Below are 23,290 nucleotides of genomic sequence, written 5' to 3' on the forward strand. Positions count from 1 at the left end.
CATTCCGCCTCCTCTCCCCCCCCAGCCATTCCCATTCCGCCTCCTCTCCCCCCAGAGCCCCTTGCATGGCACAAAAGAGCTGATCACAGATGGTGAGAGACACAGGGAGGGAGGGAGCGGGAGGCACTGATCGGCAGGGTAGGCAGAAGGTGCTGGGGAAGGGAGGGAGGGAGGGGCTGATAGGGGGGCTGCCAATGGGTGCTCAGGACCCACCATTTTTCCCCTGTGGGTGCTCCAGCCCCGGAGCACCCACAGATTGTGAGGCATAATTCCTAGCGACTCTATGAGAGTTTTGCCCAAATACAATACTGAATAAAAGCTACATAGGGATTTTAGGACTTTGTCCGTAATTATTATTTATACAGGGTCATAGAGTGTGCATGGTGCTATACAGACACAGAAAACAGACAGATCGCTGCCCCAGGAGGTTTACAGGCTAATTTCAACATGACTCAGTGTGGGATAGCAGTAAACCCCCAGGAGTAGTGGGTGTGTTGTGGGAAGAGCTGGAGTTACAACCGTAAAAGACTGAGATTTATGCTTTGGATTATGCGCACACCTTTATTTACTAATATACTCACAGAATATATCAAGTAGTTTGCATAGTTAGATGTTGGTGGTCGGATAATAAAGCGATGACTCTCTGGCTCCTTTGCCACCCACACCCACGTCCTGATTTTCTGCAGCCTGCCATGCCCTACGCCCAAGGGAGCTGGTGCTGGATTTCCCCTATAGGTACAAAGGATCATTTTGTGAGTAAGGGGCTGGACAGGGGCTGGGTTCGAATTTTGGATCTGCCACACACGCCCTGTGTGACCTTGGGAAAGTCAGTTAGGCCCAGATCCACAAAGGTGTTTAGGGTCCTAACTTCCATTAAAATCAGTAGAAGTTAGAAGCCTAATATCTTCGTGGATCTGGGCCTTAGTCTCTCCGTGCCTCAGTATCCCATCTGTAAAATGGGGATAATAGCACGGCCTAACCTCACAAGGGTGTTGGGAGGATAAACACACAGTTCTGGAGCCCACAAATACATAGGTTTCAGAGTAACAGCCGTGTTAGTCTGTATTTGCAAAAAGAAAAGGAGTACTTGTGGCACCTTAGAGACTAACCAATTTATTTGAGCATAAGCTTTCCTGAGCTACAGCTCACTTCATCGGATGCATACTGTGGAAAGTACAGAAGACGTTTTTATACGCACAAACCATGAAAAAATGGGTGATTATCACTACAAAAGGTAGTGATCACTCTCCTTACAATCACTTTACATAAGCTATTTTATGTAAAGTGATCACTCTCCTTACAATCACTTTACATAAGCTATTACCAGCAGGAGAGTGGGGTAGGGGGAGAGAAAACCTTTTGTAGTGATAATCACCCATTTTGAGCTTATGCTCAAATAAATTGGTTAGTCTCTAAGGTGCCACAAGTCCTCCTTTTCTTTTTGCATGAATACATAGATATCTGGATAGATAGAAAGGCAAATATTTCCATCTACAGTTAGTACTCAGAGATGAGCCTGAACCAGGGCAAACGCCCTCAGACATCAGGGTTTTGAAATCCCAATCTGAGTCCTGCTGCTTGAGACCATCTCTAGTTATTACATTGTCACTGTACTTAGGAGTGTTGCATGTAAGTGGAGACCCATGGAAAAGAATGGCAGATCCCTTTACAGTTAACAGAGGTGAATTTGATTAAAGTATGAATATTGTTTGTCATGGCCTGTACACCATGTTTAAAAACAATCTATGAAATCCACTTACTTCCTGCAGCTGCTGCTGCTAAGTCTCTGCCTGGGCTGGGCACCACCAAATTGGCTACATGAAAGTGAGGAGAAGAAATTTGGCAAACAAATGGTTTGGCCTTCGGTGTTATAAACTCCAGCTGAATAGTGCCTTCATATGTAACGTTGTCTCTCTTCTGCAATCTCTGTGTCCCTTCCGACACACACACACACTTACTTCCTCTACTCCAGAGATTCAGGGTGAGGTGAGTGTGCCCAGTACCTTGCAAAATCGATGAAACGTCAGAAATGATTTCCTTACCTTCCTGGTAACAACGATGCTTAACCCAGTCCTCAGCTTTGGAAGACTAATGTTAGGCTCCTGGTCATTTTGATCTGCCATCCCAATTCATAGCCAGTCTCCCTGTATACACAAAGGAACGGACCGCTGACTAGTTAGATTAGAGTTCCCACACATACATGCGCCCTCTCTCTTGTTTATACAAAAACAGTAACTGAAGGGGGAGCCACATACAATGGGTTTTAAACGGTCTTACCTCATTTTGTGGCATTGTTTGCCATATAAAGAGAGTCAGTAATTAATACATAAGGACCTAATCTTGATCGGTGCTGAGTACCTGCACCTCCCCTCAGCTTCAGCAACAGATGCCAGTGCTGAGCCACCTCTCACGGTTACAAAACTGAGGTTACAAGATTCACTTGTGACAGGATTCACTCACCTAATATTTCATGGTACATTTGACTCAAGGGGCGGAAAAAGCTTATAGCGTGACTGGCCCTGCCTCCTGAGACTAGCTCTGCTGCCCTGAGAAATGTGGAGGGACCCTAATTTAACCGTATAAACAAAAGAGTAATCCAATGGCAGCATGGAATTCCCATTCCTTCTCATGCCTATTTTCAGCTTTGCTTCTGCTATGCAGTAAAGGACACGGGATCAGACCTTTCAGCCCCCAGATAGGGCACTTGGCTCCCTCTTCAGGGATGGCACCCAGTTGAGAATGCCACCAAAGCTGAAGAACTGCTGAATTTGACCTGTTAATTTCAATGTGTTACAATTAAGTGTCCACCACAGAGTTTCACTGGGTTTGTCGTCCGAACCAACTGAGAAGCCTTACAGCAGCCAAGCCCACCAGGTTTCACCCAGTTCTTCTTCTCTTGTGGCATCTCCATTAGTGGAGGTTTGCAAGCATGGTAGTCCATTCTCTACAATCCTCTGCTAATCTCTTTGTGTATGAGTAGTCCTTTTGATCCACATCATCCATCCAAGATCTTCTTTTGCTGCCTCGTGTTCTTCTGCCATCAGCTTTCCCCTCCAGTGCCCATAAACATGCATCGCCTGCTGAATCTCTGAAAATGTGCCTTAAATCTTTCTTTTCGTAAAATCTCTGACCAGCGTTTGCTGAGTTCCAATCTTCACCCAGTTAGGACACAGGAATTCCCATTGTTAGGGACATTTTGCAGAGCTCTCCTCCTCAAGGGGTCTGTAGAGCAGGACTTTATTTGGGGCCTCATTATAGTCTTTACCCCGTTGGTGAGCACTCGTGCAAGGATTGTAATGGCATTACTCATGTGCGTAAGTGCTTGGCGGTGTGAGTAAAAGTTGGCACAACAGCGGCAGACTTGCTTACAGTAGTGGGGCAGGGAATCCAGTCCGGTTTTTAATGCACACTCCAAGGATTCAGACTATTTGTCATCAAAATACAGCTCTCTGCTGTGTCTTATTTGGACAACTGCAACAAACACGTTTTTGCAAAACGTTTTTTGGACAACTGCAAACAAACACAGGTTTTGCCTAAAAGTCATCATCTTGAATTGCTTCTGCTGACATTCATATTACTCTCATGATATTAGCAAGCAAACTGAGATTTAAACCACACTGACAGCTGTTAGAGTGTACTCCCCTTGAACCAAACTGGGGGTTTCAGGTTAGTTTGTTGTTTTATGGTTTGGAGCTTGTATTGTGTATATTTTATTAATATGTATATGGTTACAAGTACATATTATTTTCCGCAATTTCCCTTGCATATAGATGTAGATATATGTATATAGATATAATGTCAGACAGTATCTTTCTACCAACCTACCATTCAAAAGATAATGGATAGATGATCAATAATAGATCGATCATCTATTTCTTATCACCGTGGTATGCAGGTGTAGATACAGTGTCTCTTGATCACCAAAAGGTTTTTCCATAAAGCACTCTCTATCTGTTGTTTTAATCTATCCACTGTTACTTCAGGTTTTTTCCTTCTCCTTTACTCTTCCTCCTCCACTCTCATCTTCTCCCCACTTCCCCTTGTACGTAATAGTCTTCAAGTATGTAAAAGGTACATAAAGAGAAGTGTGATAAATTGTTCAGCTTATCCACTGAGGACAGGACAAGAAGCAAGGGGCTTAAATTACAACAAGGGAGATTTAGGTTAGGCATTAGGGAAAACTTCCTAACAGTAAGGGCAGTTAAGCACTGGAAGTACTTGCCTAGGGAGGTTGTGGAATCCCCATCACTGGAGGTTTTTAAGAACGGGTTAGACCAGGTGTGGGCAAACTACTGCCCGCGGGCTGCATCCACCCATTGGACCTTTTAATCCAGCTCTCAAACTCCTGCCAGGGAGCGGGGTTAGGAGCTTTCCCCACTCCGGTGCTTCAACCGGGGAGCGGGATCAGGGGCTTGCCGTGCTTCACTCCATGCAGTTCCCAGAAGCAGGGGCAGTCGGGGTTACGCATGCTGCCCCTGCCCCAAGCTCCAGCTCTGCAGCGTCCATTGGCTGGGATCCCAGCCCAGAGCACCCTCCTGCACCCCAAACCCCTCATCCCCAGCTCCACCTCAGAGTCTGCAGCCCCAGCCGGAGCCCTCATGCCCCTTCTCCCCCGCGCCCCTGCCCCAGCCAGCCCTCCATACAATTTCCATACTGAGATGTGGCCCTCGGGCCAAAAAGTTTGCCCAGCCCTGGGTTAAACAAACACCTGTCAGGGATGGTCTAGATAATACTTGGTCCTGCCTCAGCGTAGGGGACTGGACTAGATGACCTCCTGAGGTCCCTTCCAGTCCGACATTTCTTTGACTCCGTTTGGCCTCCCGTGCACAGTGCACAAATGCAACCTGCAGCGGGGACAGGATAAGAAAGATCCAGTATAGGTCTGATGTATTTGATTTACTCCCCACTGTTAGGCCAAATGCAGATTTGCCGCCAATGGATGAGTTTTATTCTCCTTGTAAGCAGACCACACGCAAACCTCCTGATAGCGGGTACAAAACAATAGATGAGCTGAGCTTTTGGTGGAATGAAGGTTTTGTTCAGCTCATCGCAACTTCCCTCCCTCCTTCTCTGGCACTGATGGTTTTCTTCTTTGTCCTTCCTCTCCCTTTATTTTTTCTTAGCGATATGCATCCTGCCTTGCCTGAACGGAGGTCGCTGTGTGGCCCCATACCAATGTGATTGCCCAACTGGGTGGACTGGATCACGCTGTCATACGGGTAAAACTACTTTTACTCACCTATGTTTCCTTTTCCAGAGTTTGTTGTCATCAGCGCCAAGCAAGGCAATATAGAGGCATTACCCAGGGCTCTATGGTAATCACTGACTGGCTCAGGAAAAACAAAATTACTTAATATTCCTGGAGGGTTTGATCTCCACTGCTGCCGGCCATTTTCAGAGTAATCTTATTCTTGATTAGTCTGCAAAGCAGCCTGCTCCCGTAAAGTATTATGTAGCATTATCAAGGGAGCTTTCTGTTAAGGACATGCAGATAAAAGAGAGGATTCCCACGGCCCATTTCCAAGGAAAGTAATATTACAATATCACCCAAGCGAGGAACGAGCAGAAAGCATGCATCTGAACTATTGCCTGAGCGTAAGAGTTGCTGAGCATCCACAGGTCACGCTGACTTCCGTGGGGCTGCTGGTGTTCCACGTCTCTTTTAGCTGAGACATCTGTGTGAACACCAACCTTTGCATTTGTGTTTGTCACTTTGATTTATCCCACTGCCCAGTGTTCATTTGTGAGGAAAACTGTACCTAGAACAAATAATTATGAGCAGAATTTGAACCTGCCCTTTAAATCAGAGGGGTCGCCGTGTTAGTCTGTATCCACAAAAACAACGAGGAGTCCGGTGGCACCTTAAAGACTAACAGATTTTTGCATCTGAAGAAGTGAGGTTTTACCCACGAAAGCTTATGCCCAAATAAATCTGTTAGTCTTTAAGGTGCCACCGGACTCCTCGTTGTTTCGGTCCTTTAAAGACCTTCATGTTACTTAGTATTCAGTAGTCACTTGTGGGTGACTACTAACAGCATGGAGAAGAGTCTGGGGAAAAAGAGATGGGTGTCTTAGTATGTTAGACACTCTAAACACAAGTGATGCAGTTTGTGCCTTGTGTACAATACATTAGTAGAGAGCTCAGACCTTCAATACTTATTGCTTCTTGTTTATTTATTCCTTTGGAATACTTGAGCATCCATCCCCACCTCTCGGTGTAAGCTGTGTTAACTACATGTTCTGTATGTAGGCCAAGGTATGTTTAGCAGTGTTCTGGCTGTGATAGCGAACGGTGCTCTGCAGAGGTCCAGCACGTTGCCAGAGGCATTCTGTCTTCGGAAGGCAGAGGAGAGAGGCAGACTGAATTATTATTCATTATGCAAACAGTGTGCTAGGTGCTCAGGTCAGAGTCCTTCCCAGAGGAGCAATATGCACAAACCTCTACAACTGCCCTCTTTAAAATGATGTAGTATGAGCTCCCCTCAGCTTGTGCCACTAGTGAGGTGCTTGGATGGTATTGGGACCAGGCCATATCCCCAGCTTTGCCTTCTGGAGTACTTCTAGAGTGCAGCAGCTCAGGTCTTGCTCACTCTCCCCTGCGCTGTCATCCAAGGAGCATACGTGCTACCATCCTGGCTGCCCTGTGCGAGTGTCAAGAGGAAGGCAGCATCGCCTGCAGCTTCTCTCCTTGCTTGTGCCCATGCAGGGATACCCGGAATCCCAGCCCATAATATCTAGTTTAGACAATCCGAAGGACAGAATAGTGGCCCTATTTTTAAACCTCCAAACGGCTCAGGGGGTGGGGAATCTATGTCTTGGATTCACTGAGCTGCACTGCTACTTTTGAAATACTTTAAAGAATTGTGAGTCTGACGATCCCCTCCCTCTGGTGTAAATTAGATATAATTACTCAGACTTCAGTGGAGTTACCCAATAGTGTAAGTGAAAGGAGAATCAGGCCCAGTTTGTATAGCCATGTTGATCACACTTTATATGAATGTTCTATTTACAAATGATTTATCCAAGCTTAATAAACGAGAGCTGTCATGAACACAATGCAGACGTGAGCAGAATGTGTTGTAAATGTTTATAGTATCATCAGTTTAAGGTGTAATAGATGGTTATAAGTAACTTGATGGACTGGATAACACTCAACTAGCCCTGTAATAAAAGATGTATTAATCATGACTTATCCCTTTATAAACGGTTTTAAATGGAATCTTAAGTGTGACACAGTTTAATGGAGTAGAGGGCCTGATTCTGCCCCCACATAGTTACACCAGTTAATTGGACTGACTGCAGTAGCATTACTCTAATTTGTGCTGGTGGAAGTCAGAGTCAGTGTTTCGCCATTAATTAATAAATAGAGCAGGTCAGCAAATATGAGGGAATTGCCGTGTGATATGCTGCAGGCCTAAGCATTCTTCTGAAAATCAAGATGCTAAAGTAAAAAATTTCCAACACATCTAAGAGTAAAAAAAAGTAATGTTTTCTGAAGAGATATTTGTGTATGACAGTATGCAGTAATATTCCCTCTGATAGTTTACAAAGCACAGTGGGAATTATTGCTGTTATGTCTGGATGACTCAGGAGATTGGAGACAGGATACACAGCATTTCTCTTCAGCCATTTGAATCCATGCCAGATTGGAAATAACCCAAAATTGTTATCACCTAATGGTTGTTCTGCAACCCATATGTCATTTTTAGTGGACAGGTCTGCCCATCACAAAGTCCATCATCAGAACTGGCATCCTCATTGGCATTTTCAGCAGAAAGGCCAGTGTTAGATTCGTTATGGAGATACGGAACTCGCCTCTCACTTTTCAGTAGTCTGTTAAGGTTGGAGTTTTGAGGCACATGGGTGACGTGAGGTCAGGTGTGGGGCGGTATGTACCACCGCTGCCCTGACTGTACCTGTGCTGTGGATAAAGAGAGAATTAAATACAGTTACATGGATTTTTTTAAAGAATCTAAAGTAGTTTTCAGCGTGATGTCATTCATGATATTTAATGTGCCGAGAATGGTCCATTTCTGTGACCATCTGACATAATTTTGGTGCTGTATTGACCCCCATCCCTCCCTTTAAATGGACTGGGGTAGTGTAACACCAGCTGCTTTTGCCGATTCCTGCCAAGCAGTCCCTTTCTGTCTTCTGTGGCTCCATTTTTTAATCGGTTTCTGAATAGGGGGGCATTCTTGGTGCCTAAGTATTGTCCCCAGCTGCTGTCTTGCTCCCTGTGGTTTGCTTTTCCTCACCAAGACTGTATCGCCTGCCTAAGAGACTTCACATTTTGCAGCTGTCCTGTGCTATAAATTTCTTCCATTAGACGAAGCTCATTAACTGTGTCTTCTAGTCTACCCTAGTAATCGTATCGCCCTTCATCTCATGGCCTCAGGGTGGACAGGAAGACTTGGGGTTTTGTCTTTTTCTCTCTGTTTGCCTGATGTCCATTTGGCTGACACAGCAGAGTAACTGCAGCTGCATCATGCTGTCCTGACACTACTCCACCAAATAGGCTTGGTGTTTCTTCACGACTTGAAGTGCCCTGTGTCGTTCACTTACACACCTCATGGCTGTGAAGTTTCTTTCAGGAAGCTGTTGTCATTCTCTGCTTCCCCCCTGTTTCCATGTTCAGCTGTTGCTTTACCGAGAATTACTCCTCATCAGAAGTTAGTTTTTAAGTGGCTCTTTTGTCATCACTTTCTCCTTTTCATCGGGTGTATTTCCCCACTTCTGACCATGTTGAGTTTCTGCTTTTCTACACTCAGTTCTGGATGTTGTTTGTGTCTCCCATTCCGAGCAAACCTCTTGTTTCATCTCTGAAAATGAGGCCTTCTTTCCTATTGATCTCTTTGATGTGCTACGTTAACTCCTCCTACTGCTTATATTTGCTTTCCACTTTGCTTGCCTGAGCTTGGAGCAGTAACGCATGTTTTAAAGCCAACATAAAGTATTTCATTGACTGTTTCATGCTGCTAGGCATATCACAGCAGCTAGCAAAAATAGCGAAGAGGGTGGCTTCACACTTAGCAAAGATCCACTTCTGAGCTTATTCTTTCCAGAGCAAATCATATCCAAACACATTTTCAGGGTTGTGTGGGGGTTCATGTTATGGTTTTAAGAAAAGGAAATGTAACACCTTGGCCCCTCCTGTTCTCTGCCCGTGGCACACAAGAGGTTAGTCTCCTAAGAGCTTTAGTACTTTTGTCTAAACCAGGTTATTGGGTTCAGTATGGCTGGGTGGGGTTAACTGGGCTCATTCTGTGACTAACAGAATGATACATACAGGGCTAAATGGATTTTCAAAACTTAATCTCCCAGATGAAAACTATTCTAGCCCTACTGGAGTACATATGTATACATGTGTGTATTTGAATGCAGCTGTGTGCCAGTCTCCCTGCTTAAATGGTGGGAAATGTATACGACCAAATCGGTGCCATTGCCCCGCATCATGGACTGGACATGACTGCACGAGGTAAGTGCTGGCAAACCATCTTTCACATCAGGTTTGTGTCTGACTCTAACGATCTCATTAAATGGAAGGTAAAGTTAAATAAAAAGCTGCCCCTGCTCGCACCCCGCCCCCACTCCACCCCTTCCCCTGAGCTACGGCCCAGGGGACTGCGACAGGGGTCAGGCGCGCCCTGCACTCATGGGGCAGCAGGACGTGGAACGACCCGGCTCTAACGCGCTCCTCTCCACCGGCTTGTGCTGGGGGGCGGTTTTGCCCCAAGCCTGCTCCTGGCCTGCCCCCCACAGACCTTGGGCAAAGACACCCCCCACCACTCCCTGCAGAAGCCTGTGGGAGCTGCGTAGGGCACCACAATGTCTAGGGACGGCCCTGCTGGCTGTAATCACTTCTGCTTTCATTTTGAGATGCCTCACCCTGCTGGTTCATTCTGCATATTCTAGAACACTAATGTTGTTTTGTTTGTTTGTAAATGCAGGAAAAGGAAGGCTGGATTCTATCCCTTTTAACAGCAGAGGAACCATTTTATAAGAAGAAAATATTTCGTCAGCATAGCCACTGGGGCTTGAAACCTAATGCATTGTAAATCAAACCCTGTGCTTTTATTCCCCTGGAGGATGTTTTTGCTTTGTATTTTATTTTGTGATATATTTTTCCTCTACTTTTCCATTTTTAAAGAAACCATCTGTATTTTTTCATATACAAAAGTATAACAAATATATGCTGCTACACACACACAAATTTACAAATTCTGCTGTCCAGTGAGGAAATAGCTTGTGTACATTTTGGTCCTTGCCATTCCTTGAATACAACTGGTTAATTAAAATACACTTTACTGCCAGTCAAGAGTAAACAGGATGTTGCACTTCTGGGTACTAGTTGCCAAAGCCTTACTGTAATTCAGCAGGTTTCAGAGTAACAGCCGTGTTAGTCTGTATTTGCAAAAAGAAAAGGAGTACTTGGTCTGAGGAAGTGAGCTGTAGCTCACGAAAGCTTATGCTCTAATAAATTGGTTAGTCTCTAAGGTGCCACAAGTACTCCTTTTCTTTTTGTAATTCAGCAATTAGACTGTAGACAATAGTTACTGCAGGCTAAACTGAGCTGTGAAGCATTCCATGATACTTTGCACCTGATCTCACTTACACCTATGAGAACTGGGAGTAATTTGACTAACATCAATCTCAACCTGCTGACGCTCTGCTAAAATGGAGTTATACCAGTGTCAAACTGGTGAAGGAGGAGAATCAAGCCCTATAGTTTTTGCCCTAAGGAATTAATTTTCTTTGAAAATGTTTTATTGAGAGGGTGTTTGTGTTAAATTTACCATAGATTTACTTGGGAAATAGTCAAAAGTGTAGACTAGGTGGGAGAATGTTGTGTAGCTCAGAATGAAATAGACAGACAACTCCAGTAGCCACATCCATGGAAACAGGTGATATTTGTAGTATGCAGAACCATCGGTGAACCAGAAAAATAGTCGCTCTCACACACATACACCTTGCCAACTAAGAACTTACAAAGTGCACAATCTGCATAGGAGTGAGCTATTCCAAGTCATGCGTAAAGTCTGTTGCGTGCTCTCAGACACGCCTATTGCTGAACTTATTAGCGTCTTACGAAACATGCACCTGAGTGCCCTTGTTAAAAATGCCCCTCAGTATTTTACACTAGGGATTCAAGACACTGATGCTTACCTCTTGCTAAGTAAAAGCAGGGGGTGAAAGGAATGTTTGGGGGGGACGGAGTGTGTTTGGTATTAGCATTAGAGAGCAAACGTCTGATGTATGAAAGGAGTTACTGTATAAGAATTTGGCTTAGAAACCTTATCTGACACGCCTTTCTACAAACACTGTGCTTGCTAGGTTAAAATGCTCACGTAATAAAGTAAAATTAATATCAATGTCAGGAAAGAAGAGGAAGGAAATAATTTATTTCATGGAGCTTTATTTACTCTTAAACCACTCTGTGTGCACACTCTGGTTCCCCACCCTTCCCTTGTATGTTTAGGTATCCCTTAGGAACGCATCCAGGGAAATGTAGTCAGAAACAAAGAGGAGTTAATGATGTGTGTGCTGTGGGCACCAGTGAAAGGAAAACATCTGATTATTATGGTGCCAACTATAGAGGCAGAGAAAAATGACAAGTGGATTCTGTAAGGGTAGCAACTGTCTATTTAAAAAAAAAAACATGGCTTGGAGAAGAAAAGGAGGGAATTTTGTAAAACGGAGTCTTCTTTTCTTATCTCAGTTCTAATGCAAATTCAATTCCAGCCTTCAGCCTGCAACCACAGCAACCAATTGATAGAGATTTCCATTCAGATTGTAGCATGCTATAATTGAACAAAAGCAATTAGAAGAGTTAAGGAGCTTCTCTTCCTATCAAGCTGAGGTAGTACAGGGCAACTATACTGTAGCACCCAACTCCACTACAGTGAGTTTCCTTTACCATTTTGATTTAATCATTACTGCTAAAATATCAGAATATGATAACATTGTGCTGAACTATAATTCCCCAGAAAGAAATAATGATATAGCAATTTAGGTCTGGGAGAGGTTTGCACCAAATAGTTGCGCGCATGCTGTCAATAAATACTGTCCTGGGGAATGAGTCACCACCATTTATCAATACGCATTTAATTTGCCTTTCTCTTTGCTATCAGCAAAACTCTTCATTTTCATTTTTTATTTTGTTTAAAATGTCCTGGGAATTTAGCAGTGTTTATTACAAACATTTAAAAACTGGTAAAAATCAGTGCAACAAATTAACTTCACAATTGTGTGGGTAAATACTGAGGGATGGGAGGATAGGAGGAAAAAAGCAACAAATAGAGAAGAGTAAACGCTTTTTGATGCTGTGGTTAATTTCATGAACTGTACATTAATAACACTTACATATCTGCATATGAGTGTATCTTCCACTACGTTACCTTATTTTAACAGGCAGCCTAACATTTACACTTAGACAAACATTATTAACATAAACACATCTACCTAATGTCATGTCTTGGGTTTGCTTAACACAATCCGTATTTTCATGGACTTGAGAGTCCAAAATTTGGGTGAAAAGCAGTAAAAACTGAACAATTGCTTTTTTAAAACCCAAGAATTTTTCAGTAAAAATCTGGTAAAACTGAAAACAAAGGGCCTTAGCTGTCCCACACAGAGTGTTACTGGAGGCTTTCTGGTCCATATGACCTGTTTTCAGTACACCACCAAGAAACTGCAGGAGAGGGAGTGGGTAGATGGAGAAAACCGAGCTATCTTTTTATATATACACACACACATATATATATACACACACATACATACATATATATATATATTGTTCTTGTTTCTTTACAAAAACCAAACCGTATCTTTTCTACTGTGTCTGTATAGTGTGTGCACTTTCTCTCCTCGTGATGCCCTGATTCTGTCTTGCCCTGATGCTCTCTTTGGAGTAGAACAATGTTGTGTATGGAGGCACTCTGTGTTGATAAGAGACTGCTTAAGAGGAGCCGCACAGCCACATGGCCTGCCTCTAGCACTGGAAATTCACATGGATGAAGAGTTAGACAAGACTCAAAGACCAGTCTGGAAAAAACATGTCATTAGCAGAGCTGCTGGCAAGGCACAAAGGCTGTTCTAGTTAATGATCTTTTGCTATTTACAATAATATAGTCTCAGATGAACAATCTTTTTGCAAATACTGTATTGTCATTTATGTCACTGCTTGTTGTGTGTATTAAATGACTTCTGTGTGATGCACTTTACACTGTAAATAAAGTTGCACCCTATTTAGTACCTGTAAATACAATTTTGCGCTCTTTCATTAATGCCTGACAACAGCTTCCTGTGTTTCCTCCCAGCTCTTCATGGCCTGATGTAGGATTTCAGGTTGTTAAGAGACGTGGATCTCCACTTAAATAATTAATAATCATTCTGAAGGACTAATCCAGTACATCCAAACTTCATGCTTTAGATGCAGGTGCAATTAGCAGTGTTTTTAAAATCCTCTCCTCTGGTTGAAGATACGTTAAAAGCGAGTGGGCCAAACTCAGGCCTGGTGTAAACAAGTACAACTCTATTAAAGTCAACATCTGCTCTTTGCTACGTGTGACCAAGCTGGATTTGTCCCAAACTGCTCATCTGGACTCCTTGCATTATGCACTGAGAGTAAGTGCATAATTTTCAGAGGAGCCCTGAGGGGATTTTCAAAGATATCCAGGTCCCTAGTGAAGGGGAGCTGGGAGCTAAACTCCCTTAGACTCTCTTGAAAATCCCAGTAAATTATGGAAGATATGATAGAATAGAAGATATTCCCAACAACCGATGTTACCACTATTCCATGCAAGGGAAGTATAGAACAGGTCAGCCAAACGATCTTTTGCAAACCACACCACTGGTTGCAGGTCACATGAGAAATTGCACTGGATTTGATGAAAGCTTATTATGGGGCTTATTATTTGGCTTGTTTGGTGGTATTGAGCGGCTGTTTTCATGCAGTGGTGGCCTGTTTTTTTCTGCTTGTCTCTGGAGTCTGCTTTTTAGGGGGGAAGGGGATTATGCCCTATGCTGTTTTTTTTTCCTCAAACTCCACCCAGCAGCATGGCATCGTGATGCAAACTCTGCCCAGCCACATGGCCTTGTGACACAAACTGTGCCCTGTGGCATGACCTACAGATACAATCCCTTTCCCCACTTATTTCTTGCCTTTTCCATCCGTTTTTAGACCAATCGCGCTTGTTTGCGGCAGGTTTTCTGGCAACCCTTGCTGTTAAACTTCCTGGGTATGGTCACTTTTGCATCCCTTTTTTATCTAGAGCCTGGAATTCTAGTGCTGGGTGATTGGAGCAAGTTCCTTCATCTCTTTGCAACCCCATCTGTAAAACCAGGATAATGAGCCGAACCTCCTTTTGTGAAGTGTTTTGAGCTCTGCAGGTGGAAATGAGAGTATGAGTGAAGTATTATTACTAAATGGGAGGATTGGCCAAAGCATCCAGAGAGAGACCATTTCCACACTGAAAGTGAAAGGTCACCATTTCGCCTAGAGGACTGTGTCCTTGATGACGATTAACCTTTTCATACACACGCACACCCCTCCACCCACGCACAACATTGCCATTCCCATCTGGCTATTCATCTTTCTTCGCAATAGGAGCCATCTGCCCTGACCCTTCTGTTACCAGCCCCACCTAGATTCACCCTTCTGCCCTTTGAATTTTTACTGCAGGGTGTCAAAAGCAATTGCAACTCTCTCCTCCCGGTCAGTGCACTGTTCTCAAATCCGTTCCCTACTTGAACTCTAGGATCTGCTTGTTCATGTTCTTACAGTGGGATGCTACTACAGGAGAGGGCCTGATCCTGCTTCCATGGAAAGTAACAGGAGCAGGGCCCCTGAGGGAGGGTCCCATAGTGCTTTTCATATCATCCATGCATAATGTTATGTCCCATCAGGCAATCTACGTCCCCACCCCCACTTGGAGTGGTGATGGCTGGGGAAGCAGCATGGGGGCCATCTTCTCCCCCAACTCTACCAGGAGCAAGGGGAACCCCCAATACTTACCCCAGCAGCTGGGATGTATCTGCGCAGGGGCTGGGCTTGCAACACTCTCCTCCTCCTGACAAAGAGTCCTGAGGTAGGTAGTGTTGCAGGTGGCCCCCAGAGGAGGGGGAGTTAGCACTCCTCGAGGTGCATGGGGTGCAGGTCACCCCTACCAGGGCAAGAGTTTCAGCTTGTCTGCAGACTTAGAGCCATCCATTAATTTGCCTCATGCAAACACAAGGGATAAACACCGACTTGTTTTTAAATGAAAGCTGAGATGTGGATGTAATCACATGACTCCAGCAGCTGATTCTTCAGGTATGGATTTACAGCATCAGTGCCTTAATCCGGTGCTGTTTCCTATAGGTTTTTTTCCCTTTAGATTTTAGAGAATGTAACGCTGGTATGAGCTGCTAAATCAACAGCCCTGGAATTTTATATCACCTTCTTATCTGCAGAAAGAATCATGCAGATTGTGTGAGCTCCTGCATACTGCCCGTACTTTTACTTCTGATTTTACAGGGCTGCTGCATATGTAGAAGTGTCTGTAGCTTGTGGTTGCAAGAACATAACAGGTCTTGTATAGCACTTTCCATCCAGGGATCTCAAATCACTTTGCAAAGGCCAGTATCATATGTCCTTGTTTTACAGATGGGGAAACTGAGGCAAGGGAGCTGGGAAATGACTTGCCCAAAGTCACCTGCGGCCACAATGAGAACAGAACCCAGGTCATGCTGCCTGTGTCACAGCAGCCTCAAGGACTGGTGGGCAGTAGCCGCCTATCTGACCTCTGCATTGTCATCTCTGCTTTACAGAGCAGGTAACTGAGATGAATGTTCCTCTGTTAGCTACACTTCCTGCCTAGGTTCTCTCTCTGCACCCCGCCAGGTGGTTTCTGAGCACCTGCCCTGTTCGTTAAGATGACCACGAGAGCGAGACGCTCTCTCGTCATCTCTTTCGCACATCTAGGCAAGGGACATGGGTTCCAAAACTCTGTGAATGGAGAGAGGCTGGGGACAAGTATTAATACTTGGTGGCATGGGCCCCCTGGTGAGGGCCTTATATGCTAATTGCACTTCCTCCTCTCTCCACTGTGGAATATCAGAGCTAATTTTGATTTCATTAGGAGTCTAGTTACAGGCTGCTGAGCTCACTGTCAAGCTTTCTTACAACTACAATACCCACCTGCAGAAGTAAAGAAACAGATTGATAGAGCCAGAAGAGTTCCCAGAAGTTACCTACTACAGGACAGGCCTAACAAAGAAAATAACAGAACGCCACTAGCCGTCACCTTCAGCCCCCAACTAAAACCCCTCCAACGCATTATTAAGGATCTACAACCTATCCTAAAGGATGACCCAACACTCTCACAAGTCTTGGGAGACAGGCCAGTCCTTGCCTACAGACAGCCCCGCAACCTGAAGCAAATACTCACCAACAACCACATACCACACAACAGAACCACTAACCCAGGAACTTATCCTTGCAACAAAGCCCGTTGCCAATTGTGCCCACATATCTATTCAGGAGACACCATCACAGGGCCTAATAACATCAGCCACACTATCAGAGGCTCGTTCACCTGCACATCCACCAATGTGATCTATGCCATCATGTGCCAGCAATGCCCCTCTGCCATGTACATTGGTCAAACTGGACAGTCTCTACGTAAAAGAATAAATGGACACAAATCAGATGTCAAGAATTATAACATTCATAAACCAGTCGGAGAACACTTCAATCTCTCTGGTCACGCAATCACAGACATGAAGGTCGCTATCTTAAAACAAAAAAACTTCAAATCCAGACTCCAGCGAGAAACTGCTGAATTGGAATTCATTTGCAAATTGGATACTATTAATTTAGGCTTAAATAGAGACTGGGAGTGGCTAAGTCATTATGCAAGGTAGCCTGTTTCCTCTTGTTTTTTCCTACCCCCCCCCCCCAGATGTTCTGGTTTAACTTGGATTTAAACCTGGAGAATGGTCAGTTTAGATGAGCTATTACCAGCAGGAGAGTGAGTTTGTGTGTGTATGGGGGTGGGGGGGATGTGAGAAAACCTTGATCTATGCAAGAAATAGCCCGACTTGATTATGTAAAGAGTTGTCACTTTGGATGGGCTAGCACCAGCAGGAGAGTGAATTTGTGTGGGGGGGTGGAGGGTGAGAAAACCTGGATTTGTGCTGGAAATGGCCCACCTGTTGATCACTTTAGATAAGCTATTACCAGCAGGACAGTGGGGTGGGAGGAGGTATTGTTTCATGATTTCTGTGTGTATATAAAGTCTGCTGCAGTTTCCACGGTAAACATCTGATGAAGTGAGCTGTAGCTCACGAAAGCTCATGCTCAAATAAATTGGTTAGTCTCTAAGGTGCCACAAGTACTCCTTTTCTTTTTGGGCTAAGGGTGCACCAGCATTGAGGCTCCCCTACTACGAGCTGAATTCACCAACATACATGAACTGACTAAGAGCTGAAATCACTGAGTGTTGTGTTAAGTAGTGGGGGAGCCTGGAAATATATGGTGGGGCAGTGTGCGGGACGGCGAGCGGAGCAGAGCGGAGCTGTTCGTGGGACGGCGAGCAGAGCCGTTCGTGAGAGAGCAGAGCCATCCCGTGTGGAGCGGAGTGGAGCGGAGCGAAGCCGTTCGTGAGACAGCGGAGCGGAGCCCTGTGGAGCTGTGGGGTAGTCAGCTTCAGGTCACGTAAGGTGCCCCTTACCTCTTCCCCTCTCCCCACAGGCACATTTTTATCCAGACTGGGGAGTAAAACTCTGCAGATAAACTTTTGGACTCTGGGGCTGCCCTGATCAGGGACAGAGACTTTTGGGTCGTTAGACTTTTGGGACTTTGGGTGATTTTGGGTTGCTGGACTCAAGAACCAAAGGGAAAGGACATGCCCCAATTTGCTTGGGGTGGGCTTTTGCTCATGGGTTGTGTTATGAATCCTGTTGGTGGTGTTTCCCCAACATAATGCCACATTGTTTCTCTCTGTTATTAAAAGGCTTTTTGTTACACTCAGACTAGGTGCTTGCGAGAGGGGAAGTATTGCCTCTTGGAGGCGCCCAGCGGGGGTGGTATATATTTGTCCCAGGTCACTGGGTGGGGGCTCGAGCCGGTTTGCATTGTGTTATTGGAATGGAACCCCTAGATACTGAACCGGCCCTTGTTGCTGCCAACTCTGACAGGCAGAAGGGTTACACATGCGTCCGATGAAGTGAGCTGTAGCTCACGAAAGCTCATGCTCAAATAAATTTGTTAGTCTCTAAGGTGCCACAAGTCCTCCTTTTCCTCATGCAGTGAGGCTTCTGTGCAGAGCACGCGATACACCTGCAGGCATCATACCTCCCTGGGGTACAGAACGAGCTGGCGGACCATCTCAGCAGGTCTTTTCACAGCCACGAGTGGTCTCTTCGCCCGGACGTAGTAAACTCAATCTTCCAACACTGGGGCTTTCCCCAAATAGACTAGGTTGCCACACAACACAACAGGAAGTGTCAGCGATTCTGCTCCTTCCTGAGTCACAGCCCGGGCTCCATGGTGGATGCATTCCTCCTCCCATGGGGAGGCCATCTCCTGTACGTGTTCCCGACAGTTCCTCTCGTTCACAAGGTGCTCCTCAAGATTCGCAGGGAGCGAGCTTTGGTGATATTGATAGCTCCGGCCTGGCCACACCAGCACTGGTACACATCACTTCTGGACATGTCCATGGAAACCCCAGTCACCCTGCCAGTCTTCCCAGACTTAATAATGCAGGATCATGGCCACCTCTGGCATCCGAACCTCATGTCGCTCCACCTCATAGTGTGGAAGCTCCGTGGCTGAATGCAGTGCTGCTCTCTTGCTCTGACAAGTTCTCCTTGGCAGCAGGAAACCCCCCACAAGAGCTACATACCTTGCCAAGTAGAAGAGATTTTCAATCTGGTCGGAGCAGCACCTCCCATCCCCGACGCTTTCCTCAGTGCCACTTACACTGGACTATCTTCTCCATCTCAAGCAGCAGGGGCTGTCCATGTTGTTAATCAGGGTTCACTTGGCCGCCATCTCCGCCTTCCACCCCAGCGCAGAGGGCTGCTTGATCTTTGCGAATCCGATGGTCAGCTGTTTCCTTAAAGGTCTCGACAGGCTATACCTGCAGGTCCAACAGCCTATCCCGGCTTGGAACCTCAATCTGGTCCTTTCCAGGTTTACAGGATCACCATTTGAGCCTTTGGCGACATGCTCCCTGCTCTATCTCTCATACAAGGTGACGTTTCTGGTAGCAATAACCTCAGCTAGGAGGGGGTCTGAGCTCAGGGCCCTCACATCAGAGCCCCCTTACACCATAGTCCATAAAGCCAAGGTTCAACTCAGGCCTCACTCAGCTTTTCTCCCAAAGGTTGTCTCCCAATTTCACATCAACCAGGACATCTTCCTACCGGTATTCTACCCTAAGCCTCACTCCAGCCACGCTCCAGGGAGCAAAGGCTTCACTCATTGGATATCTGCAGGGCGCTAGCCTTCTATATCAAGAGAACGAAGACGTTCCGAAAGTCTGTCCAGTTATTTGTGGCAGTGGCAGACAGAATGAAAGGTCTTCCTGTCTCCTCTCCAATGTATCTCGTCATGGATCACGCCATGCCTTCGGGAGTGCTACAACTTGGCAAAGGTGCCCGGTCCACCGATCACCACACGCTCCATCAGGACTCGGGCCTCCTCAGCAGCATTCCTGCCACAGGTTCCCACCCAGGAAATCTGCAAAGCAACAACGTGGTCCACAATACATACTTCCATGCGCACTATGCAATTACCCAGCAGGCCAGAGATGATGCAGCCTTCAGAAGAGCTGTGCTCTAATCGGTGGACAGCTCCAACCCCACCTCCTGAACTTGGGCTTGTGAGTCACCTGATTGGAATGGACATGAACAAGCACTCGAAGAAGAAAAAACGGTTATTCACCTTCTCGTAACTGTTCTTCGAGATGTGTTGTTCATGTCCATTCCAATACCCACCCTCCTACCCCTCTGTCAGAGCAGCTGGCAAGAAGGAACTGAGGGGGTAGCAGGTCGGCAGGGCGCTATATTGGGCGCCATGAAGGTGCGACTCCAGGGGGCACCCAGGCCGACCCTACCGATGCTGCTAAGGGAAAAATCTTCTGGCGGGTGTGCTTGGAATGAACACGAACAACACAGCTCGAAGAACAACAGTGACGAGAAGGTGAGTTACCTTTTTTTGTTGGATATTCCATTTCATGGGAACTGCTGAAAATCTGTTTTCGTTCTGAATCGGAACAAGAGGAAATTATGAAATGGCGACATTTCCCGCAAAATGGAAAATCCGAGTTTTGACTAGCTCCATTGGTGTCACTCTGGGCAGTGCCATCTTTTTAAAGGCAGTTCTTGTGCATAGGATGAGAAGTAGCTGCAGCCTCTCTTCCCCTGCGATCATGCGGAAGTCAGGAATTGGGATTCATGTACAGTATGGGTACAAGTAAAAGGAGAAATTGAGCGAACTAGATTTATACTTTATCTTGATTTTACTAGTGCTGGCCCGAGACTTCAGTTCTGATCCAAAACTGGATCAGAACTTTCTCACGGTTAAAAACTGATCAGACTTGGTGTTTTGCTTTGGGCCTGTCATCAGGAAGGTTCTGATTACTACATTCAGATCCAGAACTGGGTCCAAACCATTCCAGAGTTAGTGGGTATTCAGAGCTGAGATTTTGGCTTAGACCTTTGTGATTTTAGTAACGTTTCAGGGCTTACCTACACTTAAAATGTTACAGCAGCATTATGTTACAGGAGGGATTCTGCGATCAGAGGAGGTAATCCACCTACCCAGTAGGTGGTAGCTAAGTTGACAGAAGAATTCTTCTGTCAACCGAGTGCTGGCTACTTAGCCTGGGCTCTAGGACCCTGCAGGGTAGGAGGTCTCAGAGCCTGGATTCCAGCCCCAGCCCAGAAGTCTACACAGCAATGAAAAAGCCCCGCAGCCCACGCCCCACGAGCCCAGCTGGCACGGGCCAGGAGTTTTCTTTGCTGTGCAGACATCCTCTAAGGGAGTTGGCCTCAGCCCCACGAGTGCTTAATTATCTGCATTCCAACTGATGGGTTTGATTGATTTCCTTTATTGGCACTTGCACAGCCATTACATCCCCAGGGCACAGAGAACATAAGCAAGGTTCCCTATAATTGGACAGGAAGGAAAGAACTCCATTTGTCACAGCTCAGAGCAACTGCACCTGTATTCTCCCTCCACGGTCTAGCAAGGGCATCCACCCTAGGCTCCCGGCTCCACCCCTGTCCCCTCTCTTGGGGGAGACCCACATCTCTCTCCCTCCTGACAGGGGTTTTTCCAGGTTGAACAGTTCCCTGCCCACACTGTATTATTCCCTAGCGAGTCAGACTGCCTAAACAGGCCAGCATCCCTTTGCTTTCTCATCAGAGGTTACACACTGTTGTGATTGCCCATGCTTTTAGATTACAAGCACATTTTGTCTTATGGTAAAACCACAACAGAGAAAACAATAAAAGAACTGACCACACACGACTAAGCTTACCAGAGATCTGGCTGGTGAACAGTCCTTCAAACCCCAGCCAAGGTGTTTTCCTGTGGTCATAATTCCATAGAACAAGCACACTCGTGATGATGTGAGTCACTCTGGTAACAGGTAATCACCCAGACAAAAGGTCCTCCCTTCAGGGCAAAGCTTCAAAGGCTGCAGCCATAGGTGGGAGCTTTCAAGCCTCTCCTCCCAAATACTTCCTTAACTCTTCAACTAGGTGTGGTTCAATGTCCATGCGCACAAAGCAGCCTGGCAGTTATTCCAAATCAGATTGCCAGTCATCCGTTGAAGGTTGCCAAAGTTCCTGCTGCCATTGTCAAACAACAGGTACTTGGGGAGTGGCCGCATTTCCTGAGCAGAGTGGAGCCATTCACTAATCTGGAATTGGATGAAGTGCCAAATGATTTAAAAATGGGTACAGCTCCCAGATATGATAGAATTGCACCGGAATTCATTAAACATCTGGGTTCTTGTGCTCGGGAATGGCTCTTTCAGTTTTTCAATGGAGTTCTGCGGGAATCCAGACTGCCTAGAATCTGGCTCCAAGCGAAGGTCATTGCCTGCTGAAACCTGGGAAAGACCCACACTTGCCTTCAAGCTACAGACCAATTTCACTTCTAAGCATCTGCTTTAAGGTGCTTGAGCATCTGATTTCACAAAGAATTTCACCACTGGTGGAAGGCATGCTGGCACCAGAGCACGCTGGTTTTTGCTGCATGTGATCAAGTAAAGGCACTTACAACTTCCATCGAAAATGGATTGCACCATAATTTGAAGACTGGTTCCATTTTCCTTGACCTGACCGTGACATACAATATGGTTTGGCACACAGGCCTTTTGGTGAAATTATCTAGAACTCTGCCAAGTTGATTAGTATGTGCAAATGCTCTGTTTTTGAGAAATTGCCATTTCCGTGTGCATATTGGTGATAGAACAAGTGTTTGGAGGCACCAGAAAAACGGCCTCATGCAAGGATCACTATTATCTCCAATGTTATTCAATTTATATTCCAATCACCTACCATATACTGGGTCTCACAAGTTTGTTTATGCAGATGACATATGCCTCGGCACCCAATCACACTCCTTTGACACACTTGATAGTGTTCTGAACACAGATATGGCAGCTATGGCCAATTATTGTTGTTGGTGGTACCCAATACCAAGTGGAAGTAAGACCATGTCGTTGCAAGTCTTCCACTTACATCATGCGCAAGTGGTCAGAGAACTGAACTTAGTTCTCAATGATCAGTGAATAAAGCATGATTCACACCCGGTCGATCTAGGCATCACATTGGATAGAACTCTCACATATCATAACCATCTTACAAAGACAGCAACTGAGGTCAAAACATGCAACAACCTGCTCAAAAAACTGGTCGGAACGACATGAAGTGCCCGCCAACGCCCAAATGTTACACACTTCAGCATTCCCTTGACATGCTGAGTCGGCCACACTGTGTGCTGGTTTTGTGATGCTGCTGCAACCTGAAGGGAAGAATCACAATCAAGGAAACTTGGTAACCACTGCTAGAGAAGACAGCTGCTGGAGAAACCAGTCTTTAAAGTCTTTCTAGGTTTGTTTCAATAGGTCATTCCAGACAACACAGAACCTATATCAGATGCCTTGTGCCCTCCTTTTCAGAGAAGATGTCCTTGTCAGACTAAACCCACTTCCTCCCACCTAGCCACATGAAGACTCAGATGGTAACAACATTTACTAACAACCAACCTGCACCACAGTCAAAGCAATGA

General features: G+C 45.6%; 1 protein-coding gene across 1 annotated transcript in view; it reads left to right on the plus strand.

Annotated features, from left to right (window-relative positions):
• Positions 1-13,253, plus strand: part of SVEP1 (sushi, von Willebrand factor type A, EGF and pentraxin domain containing 1) — a 170,563-nt gene extending 157,310 nt beyond the window's left edge. The window contains exons 48-50 of the mRNA XM_073345600.1: positions 5,124-5,219; positions 9,385-9,478; positions 9,951-13,253. Coding sequence (XP_073201701.1) covers positions 5,124-5,219; positions 9,385-9,478; positions 9,951-9,981 — 221 coding nt within the window. The 3' untranslated portion in view covers positions 9,982-13,253. The remainder of the gene's footprint in view (positions 1-5,123; positions 5,220-9,384; positions 9,479-9,950) is intronic.
• The last annotated feature ends 10,037 nt before the right edge of the window (positions 13,254-23,290 follow it).

This window comes from Lepidochelys kempii, chromosome 5 (genome assembly GCF_965140265.1).
Source record: "Lepidochelys kempii isolate rLepKem1 chromosome 5, rLepKem1.hap2, whole genome shotgun sequence".
NCBI classification, from domain to species: domain Eukaryota; kingdom Metazoa; phylum Chordata; order Testudines; family Cheloniidae; genus Lepidochelys; species Lepidochelys kempii.